Raw genomic sequence first — 12,837 nt, forward strand, 5'->3', positions numbered from 1 at the left:
AGGGACGCTTTGATCAGCAGGACATTAGCTTGACATTATCGTCATCTTCATCATCATCATCTTCGTCGTCATCGTCATTTGGGCGAGCAATTTTGCTGCGGCACAACAGCAGCGTCGGCGTCCCCGCAGCAAACTCCATTAAGACTCGGCGGAATGGATGAATCGCACTTTGGAGAGGTGCGACTCCCTTTTGCACGCCAAAAAAAAATAAATCAAGCCCAACTTCATCCTTCTAACCTCTGAATTAGCAAAATAACCCGAAGCACAAGATGTTCAACGCCATGTCCAATTAGCGAGCTAAAGACTCCAGACACGCAGTTGTGGATATTTAGTCCCGGGCCCAAAGTTCAGGCGGCCATCAAAAGTGATTTCCCCTCGTCAGATGGTCGGGAAGTGAACTTTGAACCCAGCGGGGGAGCACGGCGCTCCGGCTGACAGTCAGGTCGCTCTGCCCGATGTTCGATGAAGAAGCGCGTTGACCTTTCCGAGACGTCGGCGGTGACGGGCGGCGCCGAGATGCTCCGACTTAAAGCCTCTCATTAGCTCCAAATTCTATCAATCCGCGCGGCTTTTCCCGCCCGATGGCTGAAGGGGGAAAAAAAATGGAAATGTCACGGGCGTGCGGATGAGAGGCGCACTTTTGAGGAAGATGTTGCGGCGGGGGGGGGGGGGGCGACGGCGGAAGGTTAACCGAGATGAAAGGAAGCGAGATGACGGCGGGACGCTCGCTCCAAAACCATTTCGAGGCGAGCGAATGGCGGGCGGCCGCTCATCGCATTCGCAAGTCGGGAATTACATCCCAAAGGGGAGAGAGCGCCACTAAAACAGACATCAGACAATCGGCGGCGCTTCAAAGCACTTGAAAAGCTTCCGCCGTGAAGTCTCGCCACAAAATCGCAACCAAAATTACAGCAGCGGCAGGATAAATAAGCCTCGCTCGCCCGCCGTGCGAGCAGATTGGGCCGGCGACGTAGCCAGCGAGCATCTGCCCGATCGGCGGGGATCGGCAAACGGGCCCAAGGAGGATGCTGTCGCGCATCAATTCCGCTTCGCTGAGGCGCCAAACGAGGGCTCGACGGTAGATCGCTTGAGATGGTCCGAAGCAAAAAAAAAAAAAAGAAGAAAAGTAGCAGTATTATTTTTCATAAAAAAAAAACATTTAGTCAAAGTGAAAAAGTATTTGACTGGAACGCCCAAATGAATCTTAACCGTCATTTATAAACGACGCCTCTTTTTTTTTTTTCCATCAGCTTGGAGGCGCAACTTGGCCAACATTTTCGGTTGTTGGGCCTCAAACTCCAACCGAATTTGCGGCGGCAAATCTCTTCCTGCGGCTGATGAAGACAACCACGGCCTTCGACCAATCAAAGCCACGCAATTTATTTGCATTTTGTTTTCTGGGCTGGTTTTCGACTTCTAACGAGCCGCGTGGCAGCTTTCCGTTTCAGAAAAACACGTCCGCTTGCCGTAATTGCGCAGCAGGAAAAATGTCCACGAGGCCTTGGTGAGACCTCCAATTAATTCAAACGAATCTCGAACATGAATGGAATGATTGAAAAGAGTTCATCAGGACGTGCGATTGTTCATTCGGGCGGCGAGGAAGGTTTTGTGAGCGAACATCCCTCAGGTGTTGAGGGAACGCGCATCAACAGGTGCTCGCTCGTTCCTCTTCAGTGCCGCTCGCTTTAATGATCTCATTCGACAGCCACTACAAAGGGGATGGCGAGGGGGGCGGGGTCTCGCGGAGGCGTCCAAACACAATCCTCTTCCGTGCAAGACGGACAAGGCCGCACGACGCAACAGAAAAAGCGAGCGAGCGAGCGAGACTAATTGAATTCTCCGGCCGGCTCCCCGGAGACCGTCGGTGACGGAGGTCATTGTACGCCGCTAAACAAAATTGTTTGCGGCAGCTTCCCCGACTTCCTCGGCGACAATTCAGACGCCGGCTGCAACGTCAGAGACAAGAAGTGCTTTTGCAACGTCAGGAGAAAACATTTATTTCTCCGGCGTGCGGTTAAAAAAGTGCAACAAAATGAACTTTGATCAAGCGCCTCCATCGGCCACCAATCGGCTTCTTTCCGAGCGACTCGCCAACTCGCCACCAATCGACGGCCGACTTAACAATTTTACGCAATTATCTCGCCAGCAACAAACTTAACGACCAGCGCACTTAAATACCGAGCCACATTTTTTGTCAAGACTGACTTAACTACGCCGCTCTATATTTATTTATTTTTTCAAGACAACTACCCACCAAACTGAACAAGCAACCCACCGACTGGGCGATTTACCAAACAACATACTTTTTTTTTTCATTAACTTATATTTGATCTTTTTCCCCCCCTAGCGATCGACCGGTACCGACCGAGTGACCAACCGACCAAACCACCTTCCATTTTTTTTTTGTCTTTTGCGCTCCCTTCATTTCCCCCCAACTACCCGCTTCATAACCGACCACCCAACGAACAACCCCGCCCCCTCAAAAATAAAAACTGAACTTGGTCCCTACGCAAGCGCCTGCCGTCTTTAAGACGCGGTGAGAGACGCATCACCGACGCGTGAGCCTGAGAAGGAAAATAATAATCAAAAAGCCAAAAGCGCATTAATGCGCGTCACGACGAGCGAGAGGGAGGCGAGGCGCCGAAGGTGAGCGCCCGGGCCGGCGCGTTTCACTTCGGACTTTAATGGCAATTTATTAGCTGCAGATTGCCGCCGCCTTTCTCACCTTTGCATCTTTGGTCGAGGATACAAAGAATGACAAAGTCAAACACGACCATGTGACGGAAAAAATAAAAAAACTCTCTGAAAGACCGAAATGAACGTGAGCAAGATTGACAAATACTTTTGGAAAATTACAAAGAAACGGAATATTTGTTGACGCGTTCAAAACGTCTTTTTTTTTTTTTTTTGGGAGTACCAAACTACACGCCGACCAACCTAGCTAGAGTACCGACTGACTTGCCAAATACCTCGTGCAATGTTCTCGGAACGCAAAACCTGACAGCAGAGAATTTATCTCTCGGATTCGGAGTTGGAAAGTGGATGGATCGTGTTCCGTTGCGCCGCGAGACAAATTTGTCCAAAGAACCGACCATCAAGACCTCAGCAAAAGTCGCGTCTGATGACGAGACGAGACGTTCACCTCCACTCCGACACCAAGAACCGGACCGCCCACTCGCTTGAGCGTTCTGCCCCGATTGCATCTTTGCTGTCGTTTCCTCGGCGGGTTTGTCCATTCCAAACGGCAACGGAACACCTCCGGGCCGTTTTCTGCTCTCATTTTCGCGTCGTCGCCAACACAACTCCCGACGGACGGCGAACCGCGCGGCGCCGTCTGTAGGCCGCGAGCGCCGCAGCGCGCGTCCCTCCCCGTTATCGAACAAAGAATTCCCGCGTTTATCTCTGTCCACTCGCACGCTCGCGGCTGTAATAAATCCGTCAAAATCCAAAAGGATTGCCGGGCGGCGCAATTGCCTGGCCGTGTTTTCGCCTGCGAACTCTCCAGAGGTCAAATCCTTCACAGCCGACGGCGGCGGCGAATCCGGAAAAAGTCCGCCGACGAAACGCATGTCAGGAGCGCATCTCCAATGAAAGCCATTCCGGGAAGTCGCGGGTGGCGCATTAGCGCGCTAAGCTAAATGCTACTCAGGAGCTCCTTTAATGTTCCTCAGACGGAAATAAGGAGCATAATGACACAAAAGTCACATTTTGGTCTTGGTTGGACACAGCAAAGAGTGAAACGTCGTTATATCGCCGCTGATATTTAAAGCGTGTTGTGCCGCAACATGCCAAGAGCGTCGAGAAGAAGAGGCAGAGAAGAGCAATTCCAACAAAGCACAGCATAAGTTTTCAAATATTGAGGTCGCGACCCGAAGCAGCCTCGTCGCTTCTGAGGGAAAGAGGGCGGCTTTTGTGCTCATGTGCAGGCAAAAGTGAAGCGTCGGATCAAGTTTTGATGTAGTTTGCACTCTTCCAATATGATTAGGCGTCTCCTCTAATGTTTATTTGGGGGCGAGGGGCATTGCCAAATGACTTGCATCAGTCTCGTCACCTCAACCGTCACGTTGGAAAATAATTTAAAGAGCAACTAACTGAAGAACCGCACGACATTCGCATCCCGTCTCTGCTGCTTGCATTCCAAACTTTTCATCTTCAGAAATTGCGCAATACTCTCTCTTGTTGGACTTTCAACTCAATAGACAGAAATTCTTCACACAGAAGTGAAACGTCAACTTTAACAACTTGTTGAGACATGAGCAGGGAAAAGGTCACCAAAAATCCCGAATGATCAAATATCAACAAATCGGCAGCTAATTTTTAACAAGCTCACATTTTGGAACAAAAACTCACAGTCACCCTGCAGAGGCTCACAAAAGAGGACAAAACTTTCTTCTAGTGGGATTGACGTGCAGCGAGAGAAGGGCGGGAACCTTTCCCGGCAGATGACACCCAAAACGGATTATTGTCATGCTCAGAAATCTACGCGCGAAAGCCGCGCAGCTCATCCATTCACTCATTCACTCATTCACTCACCAGCACGTTGCCTTGCATCTTGGCCGTCTCGATCAGGTTCCTCTCCTTCATGCTGCAATTTGCGTGGAAAGCTGCACACGTCGCGGAACAAGTCACGAACGACGCGGAGATCGAGCTCGGCTCGTCTGTGGCTAGCGCGTGCATGCGCCCGTGCGCGCGCACGCACGCATCGGACAAGCAGCTTCGCGCTCCCCCTCCGCCACCCCGCGCGAATACAAAGCAACGTGGCCGCGCACTCCTGTGCGCGTGAGCGCGGAGGGAGATCAACTGACGTGATTTATTGACGCGCGCGAGAAGGGGGGGGTAGTTGCGCGTGCACGCCGGGTTGCAGATGTCACGTGCTAGAGAAATTGTTTTGACAATACCAAACAAGTGCAAAACTGATCCACCAAATTAATTAAATGTGTATTTTGTTGATTGGTTATTTATTTGATCACTTTTGCGGATCATTCTTCGTCACGTGACGAAACTTGTAACTCAAATCACTTCCACCGTTGAAATGACATCATCCGTTCCGTACTTCGATGAAGCAAAAAAATAAAGAACTAAAATATTCAGAGTCATTTTCAGTCCTCAAAAATGTTTCTAATGGCCTCTTGTTGCCATGACATTGTCTGACCAAATGAAGCTCCTCCTTCCACTTCCACAATGCCTCAAATATGGACGCAAAAAAAATGTTGCCCATGAGACGGGCCTGACTAATTGAAGTTCCTCCCTTCACTTCAACATTTGCACCAAGTTGCCACAAGATGGTGCCAAAGATCCAACATGTCTTTGGCCTGAGTACAAAAACGAAAATAAATTGCATTTTTTGTTGGACACACGAATAACATTTCATGGTCAAGCTGTAATAATTGGTGCCATTTTGTTTTTGCGGCAGAAATTTAGAGCACTTTAGCAGTGGATAGCGGCCTTGACAATAATATAAACACACACACACACGCACACGCACACACAGCTCTGCTCGCCATCAACCCTCACCTCGCCCCCCCCCACTCACTTCAGCTCAGCCGGCTCTATAAATCAATAACCCTCAACGTCTGAATTTAGACAGTGCATTAAAAGCCGTGATGGTGCAACGCCGGGGCGAAATACGAAGAAGTGAACAATTACACGTTTCACAAAAATCCCACTCAGCCGGGAAGAAGATGAGGGAGAGTGGGGAGACTTATGCTATTAATTACTGCGAATAACAGTGTCAAAACAAGCTGGCGGGGGCCACGAGGCGGCCCTCGACTCCTGCTGGACGGCTGACAGCACAACCACAGCAGCTCAACTTGTTAGCGGCCGCGGCGGCGCGTTAAAAGCCCGACGTAGCGCTCGGCGAACGTCAACACCGGCAGCAAAGACGTTTTTTTGGACGCGAAAGGAGAAGCGTCTGGCTTCGGTGCAGAGAGGAAGAGATGGCAAGCGTGGCGGAAGTCTGCAGGCGGGAAAAACGTCTGGAAAGTTGTCAGCCAGGAAAGCGGCCAAGCCGTGTGCGAGCTGCGGGGAGGCCTGCGAAAATCTGCTTCGACAAACGTCGCCTGATGCCAACGTTTGGCCACAGCCTGTCAAAATATTTGGAAAAAAAGAAAATTCATTTGTTCAGCTCCGTCATCAAAAGCCACCCAAAAAGAAGCTGCGGGCAATCAGCTCATCAGTCTAAGAAGATAACAGCAACAAAATGTGGTTGCACAAGTCAGCACACCCTCTTAGAACTGACGTGAGGCTGTGTATGAAACACACGGGAAAGTGAAGTCGGCACACACCTGCCAGCTGTCAGTCATCCCAAATAAAGTTCAGCTGTTCCAGTAGGCGTGACTTTCTCGTCGAATCCGGCAAGTTTTGGATTTAAAGGCGATTTGGAACTCTTCGGAATTGGCTAAGGCGCCAGCTGAAGAAAAACTGCCGCCACGCGCTTCACTGGAGGGAGGGTGTTCTTTGTCCTCAGTGTTGGCTTTGCACCCAACAACCCTTTTGGAAGTTTGGCCACAAAGTTCAGCCTCGTTTTCAACGGACGCACGGCAGAACAAGATTGGAAATGCTTATGATCGTTATTATCTGGCCATCTTGTGTCCCGTATTTTTTGTTCTTGAGTTGCCGTTTGCCGTTGCGATGCTCCGAACGGGATTGAGTGAAACCAACAAGGAACAAGTGACGCAATCATCCAACTCAATTCAACTCCGGCGAGGCCTCGACGACGGCCCAAATCGATATTTTCATTATCACCTTAATTCCGCCACGCGACATCTTCTCACGTGTGGGCTGAGGGAAGCCTTTTCTTCTTTTTTACGATCCACCCGACAAGAACGCTGCTCTATTGGATTATTTCGAGTCCTTGAGTTTATTTCTATTGTGCAAGACGCCATTCATCTTGATTACCTGGCGAGAAGAGGAGAAAAAAAAAAAAAAGGAAAAATTGCAATGTTACAACTGCTTGCAAGATTTAAATGTTGCCTCACTCGCCCTTCACAAAATGTTCCGTTGTGCGCATGGCGTGATTCATCTCAACTCATTTTAATTTCTTTTAATTTATGCATTTCTCGTGTGCAAGACTTAAAAAAAAAAAAAAAAAAATCACACTAACTACAGTCTGTAGGTAAGAACTAAAAAAAATCCAAATTTAAAACCATAGTAAAAACAATTTCCGTGAATTAAAGTCACCTTGTGACGTCCTTCCATTCGAAGAAGTTGGCGGGCTTTTCCACGTAATAAGACGGCGATTTATTCTCTCGACACGCTCCCCATCTTGCATCTCAAACATTATTGCTCAGAAAATGAAAGTAAAATGCCAGGCACACGTCTCCCTCATTTGTTGAGCAGCTTTGGGCTGACCTTGCCCGCCCAGGACAGATCGTTACCACCTCTAATGAATTCGGCAGCAGGAAAAAAAAAAACGTTTGCCCCCCTCGCATTCATCTCGCAGCGGGGGGGGGGGGGGGGCTACCTCATGCAGGTCCACTCAAATATTCATTTGCTCATTTGGGTGAGTAAACTTTGGTGGGATTCTCTGTCGGGACAATAGTTTCCATTTTGATCACAACGCGCAAGTCTAAAAAATACTGCTCGTGGTGTCTGGGCGTGTCTTTAGGAGGCGGGGCCGGATGAGGCGGCGCTTAACGAGCGACATTTTTTGTACAGTTCTTCAATGACTGAAAAGGGTCCAGGCCACTTTGGCTCTCCTTTCCCACATGCAACGAAAAACGACGGCAAAAAAAAATAAAAAATTCGGAATCCTCAATCAGAGCCGTTCGTGTAATTATTTCCCAAGCGGAGGAAACTTTTTTTTAATGAAACAGTTGGCTGGAACAGCAGGCGATTGTCAGGAACTTGGACGGCCTTCGCAGCTTTTAACCTGTGACTGCACATGGGAGTGAAAAAAAAAAAAAAACAACTTGACGCAGCGGCTCAGGTGAAGAAAAGCAACAGAAAAGTCAACGTCAACCGTTTGTGCATAGCGACCGAAGTGGCGAGTTCTTCACAATTTGTGGCCTTGTACGCGTGACGTCAAACGTGTCGGCAACTACAAAGGAACCAATTTGAAAAAAAAGCGTAAGAGAAACCAGATGATGTTTTTAGTCACCGTCATTTTGGCGGTCAACAAGCGAGCGGCTTGCTCATGAAAAAGGAGGAGGCGCTTAAGAAGATCCGGGAAGGCGCCGCACTCGGCAGGCCTCGGCTCGGTCGACATTTACGTTCGAGTCCGACGGCGGCGTCAAGCGAGCGTTAAATGATGAAAGCTGGTGGCGGCGTAACGCTCACAAGCATTAAAGTTGACGGTTGGCTGCAGGAAGCGGCGCGCTCGTGTTGACGCGCTTTTTACAACAATTCCTTTTTCTTGAATTCCGATGAAGGCCAACGCCACACCTGGTGGGCGGAGCTTTAAAAGGCAGTTTGAGCGCAATTACGAATGCGACGCAGGAAAAGTCTTCAAATAATAACCTCTTGGCGCTTGAGTTAGCGTCGCTACTTCGCTAGCTGACACATGGCAGCGCTACTCTCATTTAAACGCAAGACGCGCTTAACATTTTTTAATAATCATTAACCCATAAAAATGACAAGGATGCGAAGCTAAGCAATCGTCGCAGCGGGCCAGGCGAAGCGGCGAGCTCGCTCCAAGCCAATTTCAAAAATTTGATTCAGTGAACACAAGTTTGGATATTTTGGCCTCTTTTGACATCAAAACCAAAAACAACAAAAAAAAAGCCCCAAACGAAGCATTAGCCTGACTGAACAAACAAATAAACGCAAATAAAAGTGAAAACAACGTTGGTCCAAATATATCCAAGATTAAAATGAAGTCTCTATTTGCTTTGGATTTTTTATTTTTTTTTTTAAGTTCATTGAACGTATCCGTCATATAATTTGAGCCATCATGCGTCATCGGAAGACTGGCAAACGCGACACGTGTCATCCTCCCGGGAACATCTGCGTCTTTCAAAGCTTTCATTTCCACCGATATCTCGAGCGAGAACGTACATTTGGGAAGATTAACTTCTTCGGCGTGTGATAGCGGCGGCGCCGCGGGCCTATCGCGGCACCCGAGGCGCTTTCTGGCTCAATAGCGCCGCCATCAATCAGCAGAGTCGGAATCTGGCTGGAGATCGGCGTTCACATGCAAATGAGCGGCGGGAAAATTGCAGAAGGAGGAAGCTTACAAAACCACGAGAGGACAATCCAAATTTACCACTTTGGAATCATTTTAGAAACTATTTTTGACAAACTCTTGGACATGTGTTTGTGTTTATTCATTTCAAATTCAGTTTCTCAATGAATTGGGTCCCTTGCATGCAAAACGTTGCACACTATTCTCATTATTTAGATACACGAGCACAATCTAATGACAGCGGCATAAAAAAAGAAAAAGTGAAAAATGTGCCTTTGAGGATAAGGATACCGAGTTGCATGATCGGTGACGGCGAGAAATGGACTCCTTCCATTCATGTTGAAGAATAGAAGAGCGGCCGTGCAAGGAAGCCGCACACGTTCTTCACTTGGAATGCGTCCCGATATTTTTGCCCGTGGGAAACATCAATATTTAACAAAAGTCACCAATGTCGTTTACGTTGGGTGCCGTCAACGCATACAGTTGAGAGCGCCGCCATTTGTCAGCACGTATCGCCCGCCGACAGCTGCCGAGGGCGCGCGCACACACACACACACACACACACCAAGTATGAATGTGTTTGTCATAAATCCAGAAAATTGCCTGCGTCTGTTTGGCGGAAATGGGATGTAGCGCAGTTTGAAGTCAATACTGTGCTACCTTGACTTACAAGTTTAATTCTGTCCAAGCTTGTAACTCAATTTACTTACCAATTTCAAACATTGAAATGAAATAAAACGCTACGACTCCCTTCCAGCCGTCGTGAAAAACATTTTTTTTTTTTTTTGTGATTGCTCAGAACTTGAAAAACTTGCAAGTCAAGGCACTACTTTTTAATGTACGAAAAAAATGTCATCCACACCAATAGGGGGCAGACACACAACGAGCCAGAACTCCCAATGTGCATATTCTTGCATATTTAAAACAGGATCAGATGAAGTGATTGTTAGCGAGGGTTTCCGCCAAACGCTCCCTTTGTAATTATCACCACAGGCTACAAGCGCTAACGAGAAGAAAAGCTACAAAAGTCCCTGCTGGGTGGCTCACATCAGAACAAAAGCAGAAAATTAGGAGCAAGGCGGGGAGTTATGGCACAGTATAGAAAATTATGTGGTGGGGGAGAAAAAAAAAAAAAAAACAGCAACGCACACAGGCAGGGAATCAATCAAGCAATCAATAACAATCGGCCAACTCATATCAATATTAAATGTCAAAAAAACGAACGGAAGGGAAGGAATTAAGAAGCCCAAATCAGGTCAAATTTGACCCTCGGTGTGGAAATTAGCTCAGAGTTCCCGTTACATGATCTCGGTAAATAAAACAAATCAGATTGGAGTGAAGCGCGCGTTTCGGTGCCACTTCTGAACAGCAACATCTGCGCATCCAACAACACTGGAGCTCTACTTCGCTCTTAAAAAGAAAACTGGCGTCATATATTCTGGAAAAGTGACTTTTTAAATTGGAATGATTTGGATGATCCATCACACCCCCAAAAAAAACAACCTCCCAAACATGGCGGATGTCGGGCGTAAGGTGACTGTTAGCATGTTAGCATTTGAGCGAGGATCATTTTTAAAATGACAACAGGCCACCTTGGAAATTCCACATCAATCTGCTTTAGCACTTTTTCTATTCAGGTTAGCATTTTGCCGTATGTTAGCATGTTAGCATTTAAGCAATTGTTCCCGTCACACGACACCATTTCAAATCTTACGACTTTCTCTACCCAGGTTGCGCTCTCGCTATCGTGTTAGCGTGACAACTGTCGCATGTTCGCGTTGCATCAGTTCTTCGTCAACTATTCATCTACATGTCACACTTGAAGATGTTTCGTATAAAACAAAAGCCATCATGGACGTTTAATATTCCTCCAGTTCGCTCTCCCAAAAGTCTTCCGTCTTTCCGTGATTATCGCTCCATGTCGGAACAAGGAACTTATTGATTTGCAGTCACCAAACCGAGTGAAGACAAACGGCGACGTTTGCAGTCATATCTCCCAGCGCTGACGCCAAAAATAAAATAATAATAAATAAATAAATCGACTTTGAAGCATATTAATGATGCGGTGGGAATGGAATAGATCGTAGCGCCGCGTTCAAATAACTTTTCTGCAGTGTTGCCCCCCCTCACCTCGATATCTGCTTTAAGAATTTGCTTTTCAGACTCAATAAAAGATGAATAATTCTGCTTGCGCCGTAAAAACTTTATTGGCACTTCTATACATTTTATGGTGCGATAAATATTGCAGATGGAGCTGTTTATCTGCTCGCCGGGAACGGCAAACAACAAATCTCCAATGCAACGAGAGCGGTAAGCAAGGAAGAGGCCACGAGGAAAGGGAGCTCGATTTCTGAACATTCCTCGGCGCAAAAATCTGAACGTGGAATGCATGTATCCAGGTGAAAAATGTTTGCATTCAGGCAACACAAAATTCACTCAGTAGCGCCCCCTGGAAGGTTCGACCAAAATAGCATCTGACACCAGTTTGACCAAACAAACACAAAAGTGGGTCGACGTGGCGATCATGGAAGGACGCACAAAAACGTCTCAAGGAGCCAAGCTCCAAATTGAAGAGGAAGTCGGCCATCTTGGTTAAAAGCCGCCGTTTGGAGCGAACGTACTTGGACGAAATCCGACCAGGAAATTTGTCCGAATAAGTCCCATTCGGAAGCAGGTTTGCTAAAAAGATGGACAACGCTAACTCGCTAAAAAAAAAAAATCATTCAAGTGTCCTCAGAATGAAATGAACGGAAAAAGAGAGAAAAGTGCCGATGATGATGATGACGACGACGACCATAAAGCTTCCCACGGCTAATTAGCGCCACGTGGCCGTCAGCTGGGAAATCCGCGACGTGATTGAGACAAACACTCGGCCGCCATTTCATCCGACGGTGAGGGAAGGAATCGATAATCATTTCCATAAACTCCTGCGAGGTTACTGAAGTGATAACGGCGCATTATAAAGTCCCGCAGCGTAATGAGCGCGCCCGCCGATCCATATTTGGCGCATTCGGCCCGCCGCTAATTAACAGGCGATGTCCTGCACACGAAAAGCTTTCAGCGGGCTGAAAGCGTTCAAATATGCATTTGGCACTTTGGCCTTTTGAGGAACACCCGGAAGAACTTCCGAAATTGTGCCCAGAAATAAAAATGGAATAATGCCCAGAATGACTACTCAATTATGGCCTACAATAAAACCAAAAAGCACAATAAAAGGGGGAAACAATCAGATATCAAATTGGACAAAAAAAATAAAAGGATTTTACAAGGATCTAAAATTATAGCGAAGTACTTAAAAAATGACATGGAGAAAATTTAACATAATGATAGCTGTATTATTGTGTTACTATTTTTCATCTTGCAAAAAAAAAAATCTCATTTTATGTTGCAAAAACTATCAATGAATGTCGCTCACATTCATTGTGGCCAACTATGCTTGTCTTACACTGCCATCTAGTGGCCAAGTTAAGTCCTACTAGTATTTGCTCTCCAGCTCATCAACAGAACAAATACAACATACATAAAAGAATGATGTAACCAACAAGACTTTATGGACATACTTTTTAATCAATAACTCAAATTCAACTAAATATTTTTGAGTGATGAAACGAAGCGAAAGAGGACCCAAAATATTGAAAGCTGAACCCCCCCACACATTTCGCACCCGACACCCCCAATGTTGCCGGGTGGCGCTTTCAGCACCCGCACTTTCCCGG

At 47.1% G+C, this 12,837-nt stretch overlaps 1 protein-coding gene across 4 annotated transcripts in view; it reads right to left on the minus strand.

Annotated features, from left to right (window-relative positions):
- The window catches only part of LOC148318667 (A-type potassium channel modulatory protein DPP6-like), a 75,481-nt gene that overhangs the window by 61,406 nt on the left and 1,238 nt on the right, over positions 1-12,837 (minus strand). The window contains exon 1 of one of the 4 annotated variants that reach the window (XM_088282936.1): positions 6,285-6,718. The exons of 2 other annotated variants lie outside the window; for them this stretch is intronic. In XM_088282936.1, the coding sequence (XP_088139062.1) occupies positions 6,285-6,302 (18 nt within the window). In that variant the 5' untranslated portion in view covers positions 6,303-6,718. Of the gene's footprint in view, positions 1-4,533; positions 4,729-6,284; positions 6,719-12,837 lie in introns of those variants that run through there. One more of the 4 variants, XM_088282933.1, reaches the window with a different exon arrangement.

The sequence above is a fragment of the Idiotropiscis lumnitzeri genome, chromosome 19 (genome assembly GCF_059441095.1).
Source record: "Idiotropiscis lumnitzeri isolate Australia: NSW breed Sydney's pygmy pipehorse chromosome 19, RoL_Ilum_1.0, whole genome shotgun sequence".
Lineage (NCBI taxonomy): Eukaryota > Metazoa > Chordata > Actinopteri > Syngnathiformes > Syngnathidae > Idiotropiscis > Idiotropiscis lumnitzeri.